The sequence below is a fragment of the Nematostella vectensis genome, chromosome 3 (assembly GCF_932526225.1).
Source record: "Nematostella vectensis chromosome 3, jaNemVect1.1, whole genome shotgun sequence".
Lineage (NCBI taxonomy): Eukaryota > Metazoa > Cnidaria > Anthozoa > Actiniaria > Edwardsiidae > Nematostella > Nematostella vectensis.
The window spans coordinates 8,701,061-8,721,560 of NC_064036.1; the positions used below are offsets into that span (position 1 = coordinate 8,701,061).

Sequence of the window (20,500 nt, forward strand, 5' to 3'; positions counted from 1 at the left end):
CTTTTCTGATTACAGCCAAGACCACAACATCGTCAGCAACTACTGAAGGTAGGTTTATCAGATTCCATGTTTCAAATCATTACGGATGATCGAAACGTTATGGTAAATCTTATTTATTCTAAGTGAGTTTTCTTCCCACTTTGATTTTATTTTTGCACCTATTAGGCACTACTGCGGCAACTCCGACCACATTGATTTCCCCGACAACAGAAGGTAAAACCTTATCTTTACTGAGATTGTCTGATCTTCTGTATCGGTTGGAAAATGGTTAACAATATAATTTTGCCTTTCCTTCTTGCAGCAGGACCTTGCTCTGGTGTGACTTGTGATTCTCCACCATACTCCACATGCAAAGTACAGGACGACAAACCCACATGTGTATGCGTAGAACCATGTCCTGAGATTCTCAAACCTGTGTACGGGAGTGATGGAAAGGATTACGACAACGAGTGCTTGTTGAAGTTGGCAGCCTGCAAATCCAAGAGCCGTATCCTAATCGCAGGCTTTGGTCGTTACCGTAAGTAAAGGAGTTTTGAATGTTCGCTATACCTCGACTTTTATAATCTCTGCCTCACTTGGTTTGATCATATGAGCGTTTTCAGTTAAGATATTTCCTTTTCTGATTGCAGCCAAGACCACAACATCGTCAGCAACTACTGAAGGTAGGTTTATCAGATTCCATGTTTCAAATCATTACGGATGATTGAAACGTTATGTCAAATCTTATTTATTCTAAGTGAGTTTTTTTCTCACTTTGATTTTATTTTTGCACCTATTAGGCACTACTGCGGCAACCCCGACCACATTGATTTCCCCGACAACAGAAGGTAAAACCTTATCTTTACTGAGACTATCTGATGTTCTGTATCGGTTGCAAAATGGTTAACAATCTAATTTTGCATTTCCTTCTTGCAGCAGGACCTTGCTCTGGTGTGACTTGTGATTCTCCACCATACTCCACATGCAAAGTACAAGACGACAAACCCACATGTGTATGCGTAGAACCATGTCCTGAGATTCTCAAACCTGTGTACGGGAGTGATGGAAAGGATTACGACAACGAGTGCTTGTTGAAGTTGGCAGCCTGCAAATCCAAGAGCCGTATCCTAATCGCAGGCTTTGGTCGTTACCGTAAGTAAAGGAGTTTTGAATTTTCGCTATACCTCGACTTTTATCATCTCGGCCTCACTTGGTTCGATGATATGAGCGTTTTGAGTTAAGATATTTCCTTTTCTGATTGCAGCCAAGACCACAACATCGTCAGCAACTACTGAAGGTAGGTTTATCAGATTCCATGTTTCAAATCATTACGGATGATTGAAACGTTATGGTAAATCTTATTTATTCTAAGTGAGTTTTCTTCTCACTTTGATTTAATTTTTGCACCTATTAGGCACTACTGCGGCAACTCCGACCACATTGATTTCCCCGACAACAGAAGGTAAAACCTTATCTTTACTGAGATTATCTGATCTTCTGTTTCGGTTGCAAAATGGTTAACAATCTAATTTTTGCATTTCCTTCTTGCAGCAGGACCTTGCTCTGGTGTGACTTGTGATTCTCCACCATACTCCACATGCAAAGTACAGGACGACAAACCCACATGTGTATGCATAGAACCATGTCCTGAGATTCTCAAACCTGTGTACGGGAGTGATGGAAAGGATTACGACAACGAGTGCTTGTTGAAGTTGACAGCCTGCAAATCCAAGAGCCGTATCCTAATCGCAGGCTTTGGTCGTTACCGTAAGTAAAGGAGTTTTGAATTTTCGCTATACCTCGACTTTTATCATCTCGGCCTCACTTGGTTCGATGATATGAGCGTTTTGAGTTAAGATATTTCCTTTTCTGATTACAGCCAAGACCACAACATCGTCAGCAACTACTGAAGGTAGGTTTATCAGATTCCATGTTTCAAATCATTACGGATGATTGAAACGTTATGGTGAATCTTATTTATTCTAAGTGAGTTTTCTTCTCACTTTGATTTTATTTTTGCACCTATTAGGCACTACTGCGGCAACTCCGACCACGTTGATTTCCCCGACAACAGAAGGTAAAACCTTATCTTTACTGAGATTATCTGATCTTCTGTATCGGTTGCAAAATGGTTAACAATCTAATTTTGCATTTCCTTCTTGCAGCAGGACCTTGCTCTGGTGTGACTTGTGATTCTCCACCATACTCCACATGCAAAGTACAGGACGACAAACCCACATGTGTATGCGTAGAACCATGTCCTGAGATTCTCAAACCTGTGTACGGGAGTGATGGAAGGGATTACGACAACGAGTGCTTGTTGAAGTTGGCAGCCTGCAAATCCAAGAGCCGTATCCTAATCGCAGGCTTTGGTCGCTACCGTAAGTAAAGGAGTTTTGAAATTTTGCTTTACCTCGACTTTTATCATCTCTGCCTCACTTGGTTTGATGACATGAGCGTTTTGAGTTAAGATATTTCCTTTTTTGATTGCAGCCAAGACCACAACATCGTCAGCAACTACTGAAGGTAGGTTTATCAGATTCCATGTTTCAAATCATTACGGATGATTGAAACGTTATGGTAAATCTTATTTATTCTAAGTGAGTTTTCTTCTCACTTTGATTTTATTTTTGCACCTATTAGGCACTACTGCGGCAACTCCGACCACATTGATTTTCCCGACAACAGAAGGTAAAACCTTATCTTTACTGAGATTATCTGATCTTCTGTATCGGTTGCAAAATGGTTAACAATCTAATTTTGCATTTCCTTCTTGCAGCAGGACCTTGCTCTGGTGTGACTTGTGATTCTCCACCATACTCCACATGCAAAGTACAGGACGACAAACCCACATGTGTATGCGTAGAACCATGTCCTGAGATTCTCAAACCTGTGTACGGGAGTGATGGAAAGGATTACGACAACGAGTGCTTGTTGAAGTTGGCAGCCTGCAAATCCAAGAGCCGTATCCTAATCGCAGGCTTTGGTCGTTACCGTAAGTAAAGGAGTTTTGAATGTTCGCTATACCTCGACTTTTTTAATCTCTGCCTCACTTGGTTTGATGATATGAGCGTTTAAAGTTAAGATATTTCCTTTTCTGATTGCAGCCAAGACCACAACATCGTCAGCAACTACTGAAGGTAGGTTTATCAGATTCCATGTTTCAAATCATTACGGATGATTGAAACGTTATGGTAAATCTTATTTATTCTAAGTGAGTTTTCTTCCTACTTTGATTTTATTTTTGCACCTATTAGGCACTACTGCGGCAACTCCGACCACATTGATTTCCCCGACAACAGAAGGTAAAACCTTATCTTTACTGAGATTGTCTGATCTTCTGTATCGGTTGGAAAATGGTTAACAATATAATTTTGCATTTCCTTCTTGCAGCAGGACCTTGCTCTGGTGTGACTTGTGATTCTCCACCATACTCCACATGCAAAGTACAGGACGACAAACCCACATGTGTATGCGTAGAACCATGTCCTGAGATTCTAAAACCTGTGTACGGGAGTGATGGAAAGGATTACGACAACGAGTGCTTGTTGAAGTTGGCAGCCTGCAAATCCAAGAGCCGCATCCTTATCGCAGGCTTTGGTCGTTACCGTAAGTAAAGGAGTTTTGAATTTTCGCTATACCTCGACTTTTATAATCTCTGCCTCACTTTGTTTGATGATATGAGCGTTTTGAGTTAATATATTTCCTTTTCTGATTGCAGCCAAGACCACAACATCGTCAGCAACTACTGAAGGTAGGTTTATCAGATTCCATGTTTCAAATCAATACGGATGATTGAAACCTTGTGAGAACTCGTATTTAGTCGAAGTGCGTTTTCTTCTCACTTTGATTTTATTTTTGCACCTATTAGGCACTACTGCGGCAACTCCGACCACATTGATTTCCCCGACAACAGAAGGTAAAACCTTATCTTTACTGAGATTATCTGACCTTCTGTATCGGTTGAAAAATGGTTAACAATCTAATTTTGCATTTCCTTCTTGCAGCAGGACCTTGCTCTGGTGTGACTTGTGATTCTCCACCATACTCCACATGCAAAGTACAGGACGACAAACCCACATGTGTATGCGTAGAACCATGTCCTGAGATTCTAAAACCTGTGTACGGGAGTGATGGAAAGGATTACGACAACGAGTGCTTGTTGAAGTTGGCAGCCTGCAAATCCAAGAGCCGTATCCTAATCGCAGGCTTTGGTCGCTACCGTAAGTAAAGAAGTTTTGAATGTTCGCTATACCTCGACTTCTATAATCTCTGCCTCACTTGGTTTGATCGTATGAGCGTTTTGAGTTAAGATATTTCCTTTTCTGATTGCAGCCAAGACCACAACATCGTCAGCAACTACTGAAGGTAGGTTAATCAGATTCCATGTTTTAAATCATTACGGATGATTGAAACGTTATGGGAAGTCGTATTTAATCTAATGGCGTTTTCTTCATTTTTCCACCTATTAGGCACTACTGCGGCAACTCCGACCACATTGATTTCCCCGACAACGGAAGGTAAAACTTTAGCTTTTCCGCGATTACCTGATTTCCTGTATCGGTTAGAAAATGGTTAACAATATAATTTTGCATTTCCTTCTTGCAGCAGGACCTTGCTCTGGTGTGACTTGTGATTCTCCACCATACTCCACATGCAAAGTACAGGACGACAAACCCACATGTGTATGCGTAGAACCATGTCCTGAGATTCTAAAACCTGTGTACGGGAGTGATGGAAAGGATTACGACAACGAGTGCTTGTTAAAGTTGGCAGCCTGCAAATCCAAGAGCCGTATCCTAATCGCAGGCTTTGGTCGTTTCCGTAAGTAAAGGAGTTTTGAATGTTCGCTGTACCTCGACTTTTATAATCTCTGCCTCACTTGGTTTGATCATATGAGCGTTTTCAGTTAAGATATTTCCTTTTCTGATTGCAGCCAAGACCACAACATCGTCAGCAACTGGTGAAGGTAGGTTTATCAGATTCCATGTTTCAAATCATTACGGATGATTGAAACGTTATGGTAAATCTTATTTATTCTAAGTGAGTTTTCTTCTCACTTTGATTTTATTTTTGCACCTATTAGGCACTACTGCGGCAACTCCGACCACATTGATTTCCCCGACAACAGAAGGTAAAACCTTATCTTTACTGAGATTATCTGATCTTCTGTATCGGTTGCAAAATGGTTAACAATCTAATTTTGCATTTCCTTCTTGCAGCAGGACCTTGCTCTGGTGTGACTTGTGATTCTCCACCATACTCCACATGCAAAGTACAGGACGACAAACCCACATGTGTATGCGTAGAACCATGTCCTGAGATTCTCAAACCTGTGTACGGGAGTGATGGAAAGGATTACGACAACGAGTGCTTGTTGAAGTTGGCAGCCTGCAAATCCAAGAGCCGTATCCTAATCGCAGGCTTTGGTCGCTACCGTAAGTAAAGGAGTTTTGAATGTTCGCTATACCTCGACTTCTATAATCTCTGCCTCACTTGGTTTGATCATATGAGCGTTTTGAGTTAAGATATTTCCTTTTCTGATTGCAGCCAAGACCACAACATCGTCAGCAACTACTGAAGGTAGGTTTATCAGATTCCATGTTTTAAATCATTACGGATGATTGAAACGTTATGGGAAGTCGTATTTAATCTAATGGCGTTTTCTTCATTTTTCCACCTATTAGGCACTACTGCGGCAACTCCGACCACATTGTTTTCCCCGACAACGGAAGGTAAAACTTTAGCTTTTCCGCGATTACCTGATTTCCTGTATCGGTTGGAAAATGGTTAACAATATAATTTTGCATTTCCTTCTTGCAGCAGGACCTTGCTCTGGTGTGACTTGTGATTCTCCACCATACTCCACATGCAAAGTACAGGACGACAAACCCACATGTGTATGCGTAGAACCATGTCCTGAGATTCTCAAACCTGTGTACGGGAGTGATGGAAAGGATTACGACAACGAGTGCTTGTTGAAGTTGGCAGCCTGCAAATCCAAGAGCCGTATCCTAATCGCAGGCTTTGGTCGTTTCCGTAAGTAAAGGAGTTTTGAATGTTCGCTGTACCTCGACTTTTATAATCTCTGCCTCACTTGGTTTGATCATATGAGCGTTTTGAGTTAAGATATTTCCTTTTCTGATTGCAGCCAAGACCACAACATCGTCAGCAACTACTGAAGGTAGGTTTATCAGATTCCATGTTTCAAATCATTACGGATGATTGAAACGTTATGGTAAATCTTATTTATTCTAAGTGAGTTATCTTCTCACTTTGATTTTATTTTTGCACCTATTAGGCACTACTGCGGCAACTCCGACCACATTGATTTCCCCGACAACAGAAGGTAAAACCTTATCTTTACTGAGATTGTCTGATCTTCTGTATCGGTTGCAAAATTGTTAACAATCTAATTTTGCATTTCCTTCTTGCAGCAGGACCTTGCTCTGGTGTGACTTGTGATTCTCCACCATACTCCACATGCAAAGTACAGGACGACAAACCCACATGTGTATGCGTAGAACCATGTCCTGAGATTCTCAAACCTGTGTACGGGAGTGATGGAAGGGATTACGACAACGAGTGCTTGTTGAAGTTGGCAGCCTGCAAATCCAAGAGCCGTATCCTAATCGCAGGCTTTGGTCGTTACCGTAAGTAAAGGAGTTTTGAATGTTCGCTATACCTCGACTTTTATAATCTCTGCCTCACTTGGTTTGATGACATCAGCGTTTTCAGTTAAGATATTTCCTTTTCTGATTGCAGCCAAGACCACAACATCGTCAGCAACTACTGAAGGTAGGTTTATCAGATTCCATGTTTCAAATCATTACGGATGATTGAAACGTTATGGTAAATCTTATTTAGTCTAAGTGAGTTTTCTTCTCACTTTGATTTTATTTTTGCACCTATTAGGCACTACTGCGGCAACTCCGACCACATTGATTTCCCCAACAACAGAAGGTAAAACCTTAGCTTTACTGAGATTATCTGATCTTCTCTATTAGTTGGAAAATGGTTAACAATCTAATTTTGCATTTCATTCTTGCAGCAGGACCTTGCTCTGGTGTAACTTGTGATTCTCCACCATACTCCACATGCAAAGTACAGGACGACAAACCCACATGTGTATGCGTAGAACCATGTCCTGAGATTCTTAAACCTGTGTACGGGAGTGATGGAAAGGATTACGACAATGAGTGCTTGTTGAAGTTGGCAGCCTGCAAATCCAAGAGCCGTATCCTAATCGCAGGCTTTGGTCGCTACCGTAAGTAAAGGAGTTTTGAATTTTTGCTTTACCTCGACTTTTATAAACCCGGCCTCACTTGGTTCGATAATATGAGCGTTTTGAGTTAAGATATTTCCTTTTCTGATTGCAGCCAAGAGCACAACATCGTCAGCAACTACTGAAGGTAGGTTTATCAGATTCAATGTTTCAAATCATTACGGAAGATTGAAACCTTATGAGAACTCGTATTTAGTCGAAGTGCGTTTTCTTCTCACTTTGATTTTAATTTTGCACCTATTAGGCACTACTGCGGCAACTCCGACCACATTGATTTCCCCGACAACAGAAGGTAAAACCATATCTTTACTGAGATTATCTGATCTTCTGTATTAGTTGGAAAATGGTTAACAATCTAATTTTGCATTTCATTCTTGCAGCAGGACCTTGCTCTGGTGTAACTTGTGATTCTCCACCATACTCCACATGCAAAGTACAGGACGACAAACCCACATGTGTATGCGTAGAACCATGTCCTGAGATTCTCAAACCTGTGTACGGGAGTGATGGAAAGGATTACGACAACGAGTGCTTGTTGAAGTTGTCAGCCTGCAAATCCAAGAGCCGTATCCTAATCGCAGGCTTTGGTCGTTACCGTAAGTAAATTAGTTTTGAATGTTCGCTATACCTCGACTTATATATGCTCTGCCTCACTTGGTTTGATGATATGAGCGTTTTGAGTTAAGATATTTCCTTTTCTGATTGCAGCCAAGACCACAACATCGTCAGCAACTTCTGAAGGTAGGTTTATCAGATTCCATGTTTCAAATCATTACGGATGATTGAAACGTTATGGTAAATCTTATTTATTCTAAGTGAGTTTTCTTCTCACTTTGATTTTATTTTTGCACCTATTAGGCACTACTGCGGCAACTCCGACCACGTTGATTTCCCCGACAACAGAAGGTAAAACCTTATCTTTACTGAGATTATCTGATCTTCTGTATCGGTTGCAAAATGGTTAACAATCTAATTTTGCATTTCCTTCTTGCAGCAGGACCTTGCTCTGGTGTGACTTGTGATTCTCCACCATACTCCACATGCAAAGTACAGGACGACAAACCCACATGTGTATGCGTAGAACCATGTCCTGAGATTCTCAAACCTGTGTACGGGAGTGATGGAAGGGATTACGACAACGAGTGCTTGTTGAAGTTGGCAGCCTGCAAATCCAAGAGCCGTATCCTAATCGCAGGCTTTGGTCGCTACCGTAAGTAAAGGAGTTTTGAATTTTTGCTTTACCTCGACTTTTATAATCTCTGCCTCACTTGGTTTGATGACATGAGCGTTTAAAGTTAAGATATTTCCTTTTTTGATTGCAGCCAAGACCACAACATCGTCAGCAACTACTGAAGGTAGGTTTATCAGATTCCATGTTTCAAATCATTACGGATGATTGAAACGTTATGGTAAATCTTATTTATTCTAAGTGAGTTTTCTTCTCACTTTGATTTTATTTTTGCACCTATTAGGCACTACTGCGGCAACTCCGACCACATTGATTTTCCCGACAACAGAAGGTAAAACCTTATCTTTACAGAGATTATCTAATCTTCTGTATCGGTTGCAAAATGGTTAACAATCTAATTTTGCATTTCCTTCTTGCAGCAGGACCTTGCTCTGGTGTGACTTGTGATTCTCCACCATACTCCACATGCAAAGTACAGGACGACAAACCCACATGTGTATGCGTAGAACCATGTCCTGAGATTCTCAAACCTGTGTACGGGAGTGATGGAAAGGATTACGACAACGAGTGCTTGTTGAAGTTGGCAGCCTGCAAATCCAAGAGCCGTATCCTAATCGCAGGCTTTGGTCGTTACCGTAAGTAAAGGAGTTTTGAATGTTCGCTATACCTCGACTTTTATAATCTCTGCCTCACTTGGTTTGATGATATGAGCGTTTAAAGTTAAGATATTTCCTTTTCTGATTGCAGCCAAGACCACAACATCGTCAGCAACTACTGAAGGTAGGTTTATTAGATTCCATGTTTCAAATCATTACGGATGATTGAAACGTTATGGTAAATCTTATTTATTCTAAGTGAGTTTTCTTCCCACTTTGATTTTATTTTTGCACCTATTAGGCACTACTGCGGCAACTCCGACCACATTGATTTCCCCGACAACAGAAGGTAAAACCTTATCTTTACTGAGATTGTCTGATCTTCTGTATCGGTTGCAAAATGGTTAACAATCTAATTTTGCATTTCCTTCTTGCAGCAGGACCTTGCTCTGGTGTGACTTGTGATTCTCCACCATACTCCACATGCAAAGTACAGGACGACAAACCCACATGTGTATGCGTAGAACCATGTCCTGAGATTCTAAAACCTGTGTACGGGAGTGATGGAAAGGATTACGACAACGAGTGCTTGTTGAAGTTGGCAGCCTGCAAATCCAAGAGCCGTATCCTAATCGCAGGCTTTGGTCGATACCGTAAGTAAAGGAGTTTTGAATGTTCGCTGTACCTCGACTTTTATAATCTCTTCCTCACTTGGTTTGATCATATGAGCGTTTTGAGTTAAGATATTTCCTTTTCTGATTGCAGCCAAGACCACAACATCGTCAGCAACTACTGAAGGTAGGTTTATCAGATTCCATGTTTCAAATCATTACGGATGATTGAAACGTTATGGTAAATCTTATTTATTCTAAGTGAGTTTTCTTCTCACTTTGATTTTATTTTTGCACCTATTAGGCACTACTGCGGCAACTCCGACCACATTGATTTCCCCGACAACAGAAGGTAAAACCTTATCTTTACTGAGATTATCTGATGTTCTGTATCGGTTGCAAAATGGTTAACAATCTAATTTTGCATTTCCTTCTTGCAGCAGGACCTTGCTCTGGTGTGACTTGTGATTCTCCACCATACTCCACATGCAAAGTACAGGACGACAAACCCACATGTGTATGCGTAGAACCATGTCCTGAGATTCTCAAACCTGTGTACGGGAGTGATGGAAGGGATTACGACAACGAGTGCTTGTTGAAGTTGGCAGCCTGCAAATCCAAGAGCCGTATCCTAATCGCAGGCTTTGGTCGCTACCGTAAGTAAAGGAGTTTTGAATGTTCGCTATACCTCGACTTCTATAATCTCTGCCTCACTTGGTTGGATCATATGAGCGTTTTGAGTTAAGATATTTCCTTTTCTGATTGCAGCCAAGACCGCAACATCGTCAGCAACTACTGAAGGTAGGTTAATCAGATTCCATGTTTTAAATCATTACGGATGATTGAAACGTTATGGGAAGTCGTATTTAATCTAATGGCGTTTTCTTCATTTTTCCACCTATTAGGCACTACTGCGGCAACTCCGACCACATTGATTTCCCCGACAACTGAAGGTAAAACTTTAGCTTTTCCGCGATTACCTGATTTCCTGTATCGGTTGGAAAATGGTTAACAATATAATTTTGCATTTCCTTCTTGCAGCAGGACCTTGCTCTGGTGTGACTTGTGATTCTCCACCATACTCCACATGCAAAGTACAGGACGACAAACCCACATGTGTATGCGTAGAACCATGTCCTGAGATTCTCAAACCTGTGTACGGGAGTGATGGAAAGGATTACGACAACGAGTGCTTGTTGAAGTTGGCAGCCTGCAAATCCAAGAGCCGTATCCTAATCGCAGGCTTTGGTCGTTTCCGTAAGTAAAGGAGTTTTGAATGTTCGCTATACCTCGACTTTTATAATCTCTGCCTCACTTGGTTTGATGATATGAGCGTTTTAAGTTAAGATATTTCCTTTTCTGATTGCAGCCAAGACCACAACATCGTCAGCAACTACTGAAGGTAGGTTAATCAGATTCCATGTTTCAAATCATTACGGATGATTGAAACGTTATGGGAAGTCGTATTTAATCTAATGGCGTTTTCTTCTCACTTTGGTTTTATTTTTCCACCTATTAGGCACTACTGCGGCAACTCCGACCACATTGATTTCCCCGACAACGGAAGGTAAAACTTTAGCTTTACCGCGATTACCTGATTTTCTGTATCGGTTGGAAAATGGTTAACAATATAATTTTGCATTTCCTTCTTGCAGCAGGACCTTGCTCTGGTGTGACTTGTGATTCTCCACCATACTCCACATGCAAAGTACAGGACGACAAACCCACATGTGTATGCGTAGAACCATGTCCTGAGATTCTCAAACCTGTGTACGGGAGTGATGGAAAGGATTACGACAACGAGTGCTTGTTGAAGTTGGCAGCCTGCAAATCCAAGAGCCGTATCCTAATCGCAGGCTTTGGTCGTTACCGTAAGTAAAGGAGTTTTGAATGTTCGCTATACCTCGACTTTTATAATCTCTGCCTCACTTGGTTTGATCATATGAGCGTTTTCAGTTAAGATATTTCCTTTTCTGATTGCAGCCAAGACCACAACATCGTCAGCAACTACTGAAGGTAGGTTTATCAGATTCCATGTTTCAAATCATTACGGATGATTGAAACGTTATGGTAAATCTTATTTATTCTAAGTGAGTTATCTTCTCACTTTGATTTTATTTTTGCACCTATTAGGCACTACTGCGGCAACTCCGACCACATTGATTTCCCCGACAACAGAAGGTAAAACCTTATCTTTACTGAGATTGTCTGATCTTCTGTATCGGTTGCAAAATTGTTAACAATCTAATTTTGCATTTCCTTCTTGCAGCAGGACCTTGCTCTGGTGTGACTTGTGATTCTCCACCATACTCCACATGCAAAGTACAGGACGACAAACCCACATGTGTATGCGTAGAACCATGTCCTGAGATTCTCAAACCTGTGTACGGGAGTGATGGAAGGGATTACGACAACGAGTGCTTGTTGAAGTTGGCAGCCTGCAAATCCAAGAGCCGTATCCTAATCGCAGGCTTTGGTCGTTACCGTAAGTAAAGGAGTTTTGAATGTTCGCTATACCTCGACTTTTATAATCTCTGCCTCACTTGGTTTGATGACATCAGCGTTTTCAGTTAAGATATTTCCTTTTCTGATTGCAGCCAAGACCACAACATCGTCAGCAACTACTGAAGGTAGGTTTATCAGATTCCATGTTTCAAATCATTACGGATGATTGAAACGTTATGGTAAATCTTATTTAGTCTAAGTGAGTTTTCTTCTCACTTTGATTTTATTTTTGCACCTATTAGGCACTACTGCGGCAACTCCGACCACATTGATTTCCCCAACAACAGAAGGTAAAACCTTAGCTTTACTGAGATTATCTGATCTTCTCTATTAGTTGGAAAATGGTTAACAATCTAATTTTGCATTTCATTCTTGCAGCAGGACCTTGCTCTGGTGTAACTTGTGATTCTCCACCATACTCCACATGCAAAGTACAGGACGACAAACCCACATGTGTATGCGTAGAACCATGTCCTGAGATTCTTAAACCTGTGTACGGGAGTGATGGAAAGGATTACGACAATGAGTGCTTGTTGAAGTTGGCAGCCTGCAAATCCAAGAGCCGTATCCTAATCGCAGGCTTTGGTCGCTACCGTAAGTAAAGGAGTTTTGAATTTTTGCTTTACCTCGACTTTTATAAACCCGGCCTCACTTGGTTCGATAATATGAGCGTTTTGAGTTAAGATATTTCCTTTTCTGATTGCAGCCAAGAGCACAACATCGTCAGCAACTACTGAAGGTAGGTTTATCAGATTCAATGTTTCAAATCATTACGGAAGATTGAAACCTTATGAGAACTCGTATTTAGTCGAAGTGCGTTTTCTTCTCACTTTGATTTTAATTTTGCACCTATTAGGCACTACTGCGGCAACTCCGACCACATTGATTTCCCCGACAACAGAAGGTAAAACCATATCTTTACTGAGATTATCTGATCTTCTGTATTAGTTGGAAAATGGTTAACAATCTAATTTTGCATTTCATTCTTGCAGCAGGACCTTGCTCTGGTGTAACTTGTGATTCTCCACCATACTCCACATGCAAAGTACAGGACGACAAACCCACATGTGTATGCGTAGAACCATGTCCTGAGATTCTCAAACCTGTGTACGGGAGTGATGGAAAGGATTACGACAACGAGTGCTTGTTGAAGTTGTCAGCCTGCAAATCCAAGAGCCGTATCCTAATCGCAGGCTTTGGTCGTTACCGTAAGTAAATTAGTTTTGAATGTTCGCTATACCTCGACTTATATATGCTCTGCCTCACTTGGTTTGATGATATGAGCGTTTTGAGTTAAGATATTTCCTTTTCTGATTGCAGCCAAGACCACAACATCGTCAGCAACTTCTGAAGGTAGGTTTATCAGATTCCATGTTTCAAATCATTACGGATGATTGAAACGTTATGGTAAATCTTATTTATTCTAAGTGAGTTTTCTTCTCACTTTGATTTTATTTTTGCACCTATTAGGCACTACTGCGGCAACTCCGACCACGTTGATTTCCCCGACAACAGAAGGTAAAACCTTATCTTTACTGAGATTATCTGATCTTCTGTATCGGTTGCAAAATGGTTAACAATCTAATTTTGCATTTCCTTCTTGCAGCAGGACCTTGCTCTGGTGTGACTTGTGATTCTCCACCATACTCCACATGCAAAGTACAGGACGACAAACCCACATGTGTATGCGTAGAACCATGTCCTGAGATTCTCAAACCTGTGTACGGGAGTGATGGAAGGGATTACGACAACGAGTGCTTGTTGAAGTTGGCAGCCTGCAAATCCAAGAGCCGTATCCTAATCGCAGGCTTTGGTCGCTACCGTAAGTAAAGGAGTTTTGAATTTTTGCTTTACCTCGACTTTTATAATCTCTGCCTCACTTGGTTTGATGACATGAGCGTTTAAAGTTAAGATATTTCCTTTTTTGATTGCAGCCAAGACCACAACATCGTCAGCAACTACTGAAGGTAGGTTTATCAGATTCCATGTTTCAAATCATTACGGATGATTGAAACGTTATGGTAAATCTTATTTATTCTAAGTGAGTTTTCTTCTCACTTTGATTTTATTTTTGCACCTATTAGGCACTACTGCGGCAACTCCGACCACATTGATTTTCCCGACAACAGAAGGTAAAACCTTATCTTTACAGAGATTATCTAATCTTCTGTATCGGTTGCAAAATGGTTAACAATCTAATTTTGCATTTCCTTCTTGCAGCAGGACCTTGCTCTGGTGTGACTTGTGATTCTCCACCATACTCCACATGCAAAGTACAGGACGACAAACCCACATGTGTATGCGTAGAACCATGTCCTGAGATTCTCAAACCTGTGTACGGGAGTGATGGAAAGGATTACGACAACGAGTGCTTGTTGAAGTTGGCAGCCTGCAAATCCAAGAGCCGTATCCTAATCGCAGGCTTTGGTCGTTACCGTAAGTAAAGGAGTTTTGAATGTTCGCTATACCTCGACTTTTATAATCTCTGCCTCACTTGGTTTGATGATATGAGCGTTTAAAGTTAAGATATTTCCTTTTCTGATTGCAGCCAAGACCACAACATCGTCAGCAACTACTGAAGGTAGGTTTATTAGATTCCATGTTTCAAATCATTACGGATGATTGAAACGTTATGGTAAATCTTATTTATTCTAAGTGAGTTTTCTTCCCACTTTGATTTTATTTTTGCACCTATTAGGCACTACTGCGGCAACTCCGACCACATTGATTTCCCCGACAACAGAAGGTAAAACCTTATCTTTACTGAGATTGTCTGATCTTCTGTATCGGTTGCAAAATGGTTAACAATCTAATTTTGCATTTCCTTCTTGCAGCAGGACCTTGCTCTGGTGTGACTTGTGATTCTCCACCATACTCCACATGCAAAGTACAGGACGACAAACCCACATGTGTATGCGTAGAACCATGTCCTGAGATTCTAAAACCTGTGTACGGGAGTGATGGAAAGGATTACGACAACGAGTGCTTGTTGAAGTTGGCAGCCTGCAAATCCAAGAGCCGTATCCTAATCGCAGGCTTTGGTCGATACCGTAAGTAAAGGAGTTTTGAATGTTCGCTGTACCTCGACTTTTATAATCTCTTCCTCACTTGGTTTGATCATATGAGCGTTTTGAGTTAAGATATTTCCTTTTCTGATTGCAGCCAAGACCACAACATCGTCAGCAACTACTGAAGGTAGGTTTATCAGATTCCATGTTTCAAATCATTACGGATGATTGAAACGTTATGGTAAATCTTATTTATTCTAAGTGAGTTTTCTTCTCACTTTGATTTTATTTTTGCACCTATTAGGCACTACTGCGGCAACTCCGACCACATTGATTTCCCCGACAACAGAAGGTAAAACCTTATCTTTACTGAGATTATCTGATGTTCTGTATCGGTTGCAAAATGGTTAACAATCTAATTTTGCATTTCCTTCTTGCAGCAGGACCTTGCTCTGGTGTGACTTGTGATTCTCCACCATACTCCACATGCAAAGTACAGGACGACAAACCCACATGTGTATGCGTAGAACCATGTCCTGAGATTCTCAAACCTGTGTACGGGAGTGATGGAAGGGATTACGACAACGAGTGCTTGTTGAAGTTGGCAGCCTGCAAATCCAAGAGCCGTATCCTAATCGCAGGCTTTGGTCGCTACCGTAAGTAAAGGAGTTTTGAATGTTCGCTATACCTCGACTTCTATAATCTCTGCCTCACTTGGTTGGATCATATGAGCGTTTTGAGTTAAGATATTTCCTTTTCTGATTGCAGCCAAGACCGCAACATCGTCAGCAACTACTGAAGGTAGGTTAATCAGATTCCATGTTTTAAATCATTACGGATGATTGAAACGTTATGGGAAGTCGTATTTAATCTAATGGCGTTTTCTTCATTTTTCCACCTATTAGGCACTACTGCGGCAACTCCGACCACATTGATTTCCCCGACAACTGAAGGTAAAACTTTAGCTTTTCCGCGATTACCTGATTTCCTGTATCGGTTGGAAAATGGTTAACAATATAATTTTGCATTTCCTTCTTGCAGCAGGACCTTGCTCTGGTGTGACTTGTGATTCTCCACCATACTCCACATGCAAAGTACAGGACGACAAACCCACATGTGTATGCGTAGAACCATGTCCTGAGATTCTCAAACCTGTGTACGGGAGTGATGGAAAGGATTACGACAACGAGTGCTTGTTGAAGTTGGCAGCCTGCAAATCCAAGAGCCGTATCCTAATCGCAGGCTTTGGTCGTTTCCGTAAGTAAAGGAGTTTTGAATGTTCGCTATACCTCGACTTTTATAATCTCTGCCTCACTTGGTTTGATGATATGAGCGTTTTAAGTTAAGATATTTCCTTTTCTGATTGCAGCCAAGACCACAACATCGTCAGCAACTACTGAAGGTAGGTTAATCAGATTCCATGTTTCAAATCATTACGGATGATTGAAACGTTATGGGAAGTCGTATTTAATCTAATGGCGTTTTCTTCTCACTTTGGTTTTATTTTTCCACCTATTAGGCACTACTGCGGCAACTCCGACCACATTGATTTCCCCGACAACGGAAGGTAAAACTTTAGCTTTACCGCGATTACCTGATTTTCTGTATCGGTTGGAAAATGGTTAACAATATAATTTTGCATTTCCTTCTTGCAGCAGGACCTTGCTCTGGTGTGACTTGTGATTCTCCACCATACTCCACATGCAAAGTACAGGACGACAAACCCACATGTGTATGCGTAGAACCATGTCCTGAGATTCTCAAACCTGTGTACGGGAGTGATGGAAAGGATTACGACAACGAGTGCTTGTTGAAGTTGGCAGCCTGCAAATCCAAGAGCCGTATCCTAATCGCAGGCTTTGGTCGTTACCGTAAGTAAAGGAGTTTTGAATGTTCGCTATACCTCGACTTTTATAATCTCTGCCTCACTTGGTTTGATCATATGAGCGTTTTCAGTTAAGATATTTCCTTTTCTGATTGCAGCCAAGACCACAACATCGTCAGCAACTACTGAAGGTAGGTTTATCAGATTCCATGTTTCAAATCATTACGGATGATTGAAACGTTATGGTAAATCTTATTTAGTCTAAGTGAGTTTTCTTCTCACTTTGATTTTATTTTTGCACCTATTAGGCACTACTGCGGCAACTCCGACCACATTGATTTCCCCAACAACAGAAGGTAAAACCTTAGCTTTACTGAGATTATCTGATCTTCTGTATTAGTTGGAAAATGGTTAACAATCTAATTTTGCATTTCATTCTTGCAGCAGGACCTTGCTCTGGTGTGACTTGTGATTCTCCACCATACTCCACATGCAAAGTACAGGACGACAAACCCACATGTGTATGCGTAGAACCATGTCCTGAGATTCTTAAACCTGTGTACGGGAGTGATGGAAAGGATTACGACAACGAGTGCTTGTTGAAGTTGGCAGCCTGCAAATCCAAGAGCCGTATCCTAATCGCAGGCTTTGGTCGCTACCGTAAGTAAAGGAGTTTTGAATTTTTGCTTTACCTCGACTTTTATAATCTCGGCCTCACTTGGTTCGATGATATGAGCGTTTTGAGTTAAGATATTTCCTTTTCTGATTGCAGCCAAGAGCACAACATCGTCAGCAACTACTGAAGGTAGGTTTATCAGATTCAATGTTTCAAATCATTACGGAAGATTGAAACCTTATGAGAACTCGTATTTAGTCGAAGTGCGTTTTCTTCTCACTTTGATTTTAATTTTGCACCTATTAGGCACTACTGCGGCAACTCCGACCACATTGATTTCCCCGACAACAGAAGGTAAAACCATATCTTTACTGAGATTATCTGATCTTCTGTATTAGTTGGAAAATGGTTAACAATCTAATTTTGCATTTCATTCTTGCAGCAGGACCTTGCTCTGGTGTAACTTGTGATTCTCCACCATACTCCACATGCAAAGTACAGGACGACAAACCCACATGTGTATGCGTAGAACCATGTCCTGAGATTCTCAAACCTGTGTACGGGAGTGATGGAAAGGATTACGACAACGAGTGCTTGTTGAAGTTGTCAGCCTGCAAATCCAAGAGCCGTATCCTAATCGCAGGCTTTGGTCGTTACCGTAAGTAAATTAGTTTTGAATGTTCGCTATACCTCGACTTATATATGCTCTGCCTCACTTGGTTTGATGATATGAGCGTTTTGAGTTAAGATATTTCCTTTTCTGATTGCAGCCAAGACAACAACATCGTCAGCAACTACTGAAGGTAGGTTTATCAGATTCCATGTTTTAAATCATTACGGATGATTGTAACGTTATGGGAAATCGTATTTATTTTAAGTGAGTTTTCTTCTCACTTTGATTTTATTTTTGCACCTATTAGACACTACTGCGGCAACTCCGACCACATTGATTTCCCCGACAACAGAAGTTAAAACTTTAGCTTTATTTATATAATATGGTTCACCAAAAACATATATTTAGCTCTGATATATACATATATTTTATTACTCTTTTAAACTTTTGCCTGTATCAACTGATCAAGTTTTGGAAAGTTTTCAATTATTTGTGCAGACCCTGAGATGCTTTTTCAAATGTATGTATCCTCAGATCCTTGCACAAATGCAGTATGCACTGCCCCTTTTGCCATCTGCTTGGCGGTGGAAAGAGAGGCGATTTGTACCTGTCGCTCCTGCCCTTTGATCAACATACCGGTTTGTGGTTCGGATGGTGCTCAGTACGATAGCGAATGCGCCTTGCAGCAGCAGGCCTGCCAAACCGACACTGATATCACAGTGATCAGCGAAGGACCTTGTCGTAAGTATATTCAAGACGTGAAAACTGTTGTGAACAATTTTGTTTCAAATGCTGTTACCATGTTGACTAATATTTGTAGTTTTATTCTTCACAGGAGTCACCGAAAAGCCTTTATTTTGCCTTCTATAACAGCCTAAATAATATAAAACTAAACCTATCATAAACCTTAAAACATTCACATTGTTCTTGTTAAGCCAAGACATTTAATCTTAAACCTATTTATTTATTTATTTATTTATTTATTTATTTATTTATTTATTTATTTGTTTGTTTATTTATTTATTTATTTATTTTTTACTTAGACAATATGCGCGATGTAAATCTTATTCTTAAACTAAACGCCGCTTCCATGTTTTAGCGACGACTGAGCCACTGACTTCCACTAAAGTGACCACAACTGCAGGTATGTTACAGCGTGAGTTTCAAGGTGGACTTAATAAACTCTGGACAGCCTGGTGACATTCGGTGATTTATGGTTGTGTGCCTCTTAGCTGATCCATGTGCTGGCTTCAACTGCGATTCACCGCCGTTCTCGACATGTAAAGTTCAGGATGACGGCAAACCAGCTTGCGTGTGTCCACCCAAATGCGAGAAAGTCTACGACCCCGTCTATGGATCAGATGGAAAGAACTACGACAATGAGTGCGAGCTTAAACGGGCAGCGTGCACATCCAATAGACGTATCATCTTGGCCGGCAGAGGACGTGTCCGTAAGTAATGTTGTGTTGAAGAGGATAAATTGTGACTCTATCCTTTCTTTGTGATACACAATAACTAATTTGCTCCATTTTCAGCAACCACAACACCACTGCCAACTACAACACCTTTACCAACAACTGAAGGTAGTTTTGATTGCTTCGTTAACGAAAATATATCAGCCAAACTTTTATTTAAGTTCTGCCTTAAACAACACCACAGAAGGAATCTAAATAGCGACCCATATCAATTTTTCATTTCGTTAAAAAAACTTCTGATATAGTTTTTTTTTCTCAGCAACGACTACTGAACTTCCAACAACACCAGGTAGGCAAATCGCTTATTGATATTTATATACACTAGGAGGCGCCTGATTTTAACATTGCATATTTTCCTTGAAATCATATTCTACCTTTTTTTACCAATTACGTTTTATTTTCCTTAAAACAATTATCTGTCATTGAACAGAGAAGGCTGTTGTCAAAACTAACTGTTGCCCTTTAATCAGATCCATGTGCTGGCTTTAGCTGCGATTCACCACCGTTCTCGACATGTAAAGTTCAGGATGACGGCAAACCAGCTTGCGTGTGTCCACCCCAGTGCGAGAAAGTCTACGACCCAGTCTATGGATCAGATGGAAAGAATTACGACAACGAGTGCGAGCTTAAACGGGCAGCGTGCACATCCAATAGACGTATCATTTTGGCCGGCAGAGGACGTGTCCGTAAGTATAAGTATAAAAAAAAACGGATCCTAAATGTGGAAAAATGCTTAAAGTGTTTTTTTCTTAAAAGCAACCACAACTCCAGTGCCAACGACAACGCAAGGTATTGTTT

General features: G+C 40.8%; 1 protein-coding gene across 6 annotated transcripts in view; it reads left to right on the top strand.

The window, feature by feature from the left end:
- The window catches only part of LOC5512112, a 156,894-nt gene that overhangs the window by 87,891 nt on the left and 48,503 nt on the right, over positions 1–20,500 (top strand). For all 6 annotated transcript variants that reach the window (XM_048725343.1, XM_048725345.1, XM_048725346.1 and 3 more), the window contains 98 exons: positions 16–48; positions 166–213; positions 302–517; positions 630–662; positions 780–827; positions 916–1,131; positions 1,244–1,276; positions 1,394–1,441; positions 1,531–1,746; positions 1,859–1,891; positions 2,009–2,056; positions 2,145–2,360; positions 2,473–2,505; positions 2,623–2,670; positions 2,759–2,974; positions 3,087–3,119; positions 3,237–3,284; positions 3,373–3,588; positions 3,701–3,733; positions 3,851–3,898; positions 3,987–4,202; positions 4,315–4,347; positions 4,452–4,499; positions 4,588–4,803; positions 4,916–4,948; positions 5,066–5,113; positions 5,202–5,417; positions 5,530–5,562; positions 5,667–5,714; positions 5,803–6,018; positions 6,131–6,163; positions 6,281–6,328; positions 6,417–6,632; positions 6,745–6,777; positions 6,895–6,942; positions 7,031–7,246; positions 7,359–7,391; positions 7,509–7,556; positions 7,645–7,860; positions 7,973–8,005; positions 8,123–8,170; positions 8,259–8,474; positions 8,587–8,619; positions 8,737–8,784; positions 8,873–9,088; positions 9,201–9,233; positions 9,351–9,398; positions 9,487–9,702; positions 9,815–9,847; positions 9,965–10,012; positions 10,101–10,316; positions 10,429–10,461; positions 10,566–10,613; positions 10,702–10,917; positions 11,030–11,062; positions 11,180–11,227; positions 11,316–11,531; positions 11,644–11,676; positions 11,794–11,841; positions 11,930–12,145; positions 12,258–12,290; positions 12,408–12,455; positions 12,544–12,759; positions 12,872–12,904; positions 13,022–13,069; positions 13,158–13,373; positions 13,486–13,518; positions 13,636–13,683; positions 13,772–13,987; positions 14,100–14,132; positions 14,250–14,297; positions 14,386–14,601; positions 14,714–14,746; positions 14,864–14,911; positions 15,000–15,215; positions 15,328–15,360; positions 15,478–15,525; positions 15,614–15,829; positions 15,942–15,974; positions 16,079–16,126; positions 16,215–16,430; positions 16,543–16,575; positions 16,693–16,740; positions 16,829–17,044; positions 17,157–17,189; positions 17,307–17,354; positions 17,443–17,658; positions 17,771–17,803; positions 17,921–17,968; positions 18,057–18,272; positions 18,385–18,417; positions 18,762–18,968; positions 19,327–19,371; positions 19,460–19,678; positions 19,763–19,810; positions 19,962–19,991; positions 20,173–20,388; positions 20,459–20,491. In XM_048725343.1, coding sequence (XP_048581300.1) covers positions 16–48; positions 166–213; positions 302–517; positions 630–662; positions 780–827; positions 916–1,131; positions 1,244–1,276; positions 1,394–1,441; positions 1,531–1,746; positions 1,859–1,891; positions 2,009–2,056; positions 2,145–2,360; positions 2,473–2,505; positions 2,623–2,670; positions 2,759–2,974; positions 3,087–3,119; positions 3,237–3,284; positions 3,373–3,588; positions 3,701–3,733; positions 3,851–3,898; positions 3,987–4,202; positions 4,315–4,347; positions 4,452–4,499; positions 4,588–4,803; positions 4,916–4,948; positions 5,066–5,113; positions 5,202–5,417; positions 5,530–5,562; positions 5,667–5,714; positions 5,803–6,018; positions 6,131–6,163; positions 6,281–6,328; positions 6,417–6,632; positions 6,745–6,777; positions 6,895–6,942; positions 7,031–7,246; positions 7,359–7,391; positions 7,509–7,556; positions 7,645–7,860; positions 7,973–8,005; positions 8,123–8,170; positions 8,259–8,474; positions 8,587–8,619; positions 8,737–8,784; positions 8,873–9,088; positions 9,201–9,233; positions 9,351–9,398; positions 9,487–9,702; positions 9,815–9,847; positions 9,965–10,012; positions 10,101–10,316; positions 10,429–10,461; positions 10,566–10,613; positions 10,702–10,917; positions 11,030–11,062; positions 11,180–11,227; positions 11,316–11,531; positions 11,644–11,676; positions 11,794–11,841; positions 11,930–12,145; positions 12,258–12,290; positions 12,408–12,455; positions 12,544–12,759; positions 12,872–12,904; positions 13,022–13,069; positions 13,158–13,373; positions 13,486–13,518; positions 13,636–13,683; positions 13,772–13,987; positions 14,100–14,132; positions 14,250–14,297; positions 14,386–14,601; positions 14,714–14,746; positions 14,864–14,911; positions 15,000–15,215; positions 15,328–15,360; positions 15,478–15,525; positions 15,614–15,829; positions 15,942–15,974; positions 16,079–16,126; positions 16,215–16,430; positions 16,543–16,575; positions 16,693–16,740; positions 16,829–17,044; positions 17,157–17,189; positions 17,307–17,354; positions 17,443–17,658; positions 17,771–17,803; positions 17,921–17,968; positions 18,057–18,272; positions 18,385–18,417; positions 18,762–18,968; positions 19,327–19,371; positions 19,460–19,678; positions 19,763–19,810; positions 19,962–19,991; positions 20,173–20,388; positions 20,459–20,491 — 9,741 coding nt within the window. The remainder of the gene's footprint in view (positions 1–15; positions 49–165; positions 214–301; positions 518–629; positions 663–779; positions 828–915; positions 1,132–1,243; positions 1,277–1,393; positions 1,442–1,530; positions 1,747–1,858; positions 1,892–2,008; positions 2,057–2,144; positions 2,361–2,472; positions 2,506–2,622; positions 2,671–2,758; positions 2,975–3,086; positions 3,120–3,236; positions 3,285–3,372; positions 3,589–3,700; positions 3,734–3,850; positions 3,899–3,986; positions 4,203–4,314; positions 4,348–4,451; positions 4,500–4,587; positions 4,804–4,915; positions 4,949–5,065; positions 5,114–5,201; positions 5,418–5,529; positions 5,563–5,666; positions 5,715–5,802; positions 6,019–6,130; positions 6,164–6,280; positions 6,329–6,416; positions 6,633–6,744; positions 6,778–6,894; positions 6,943–7,030; positions 7,247–7,358; positions 7,392–7,508; positions 7,557–7,644; positions 7,861–7,972; positions 8,006–8,122; positions 8,171–8,258; positions 8,475–8,586; positions 8,620–8,736; positions 8,785–8,872; positions 9,089–9,200; positions 9,234–9,350; positions 9,399–9,486; positions 9,703–9,814; positions 9,848–9,964; positions 10,013–10,100; positions 10,317–10,428; positions 10,462–10,565; positions 10,614–10,701; positions 10,918–11,029; positions 11,063–11,179; positions 11,228–11,315; positions 11,532–11,643; positions 11,677–11,793; positions 11,842–11,929; positions 12,146–12,257; positions 12,291–12,407; positions 12,456–12,543; positions 12,760–12,871; positions 12,905–13,021; positions 13,070–13,157; positions 13,374–13,485; positions 13,519–13,635; positions 13,684–13,771; positions 13,988–14,099; positions 14,133–14,249; positions 14,298–14,385; positions 14,602–14,713; positions 14,747–14,863; positions 14,912–14,999; positions 15,216–15,327; positions 15,361–15,477; positions 15,526–15,613; positions 15,830–15,941; positions 15,975–16,078; positions 16,127–16,214; positions 16,431–16,542; positions 16,576–16,692; positions 16,741–16,828; positions 17,045–17,156; positions 17,190–17,306; positions 17,355–17,442; positions 17,659–17,770; positions 17,804–17,920; positions 17,969–18,056; positions 18,273–18,384; positions 18,418–18,761; positions 18,969–19,326; positions 19,372–19,459; positions 19,679–19,762; positions 19,811–19,961; positions 19,992–20,172; positions 20,389–20,458; positions 20,492–20,500) is intronic.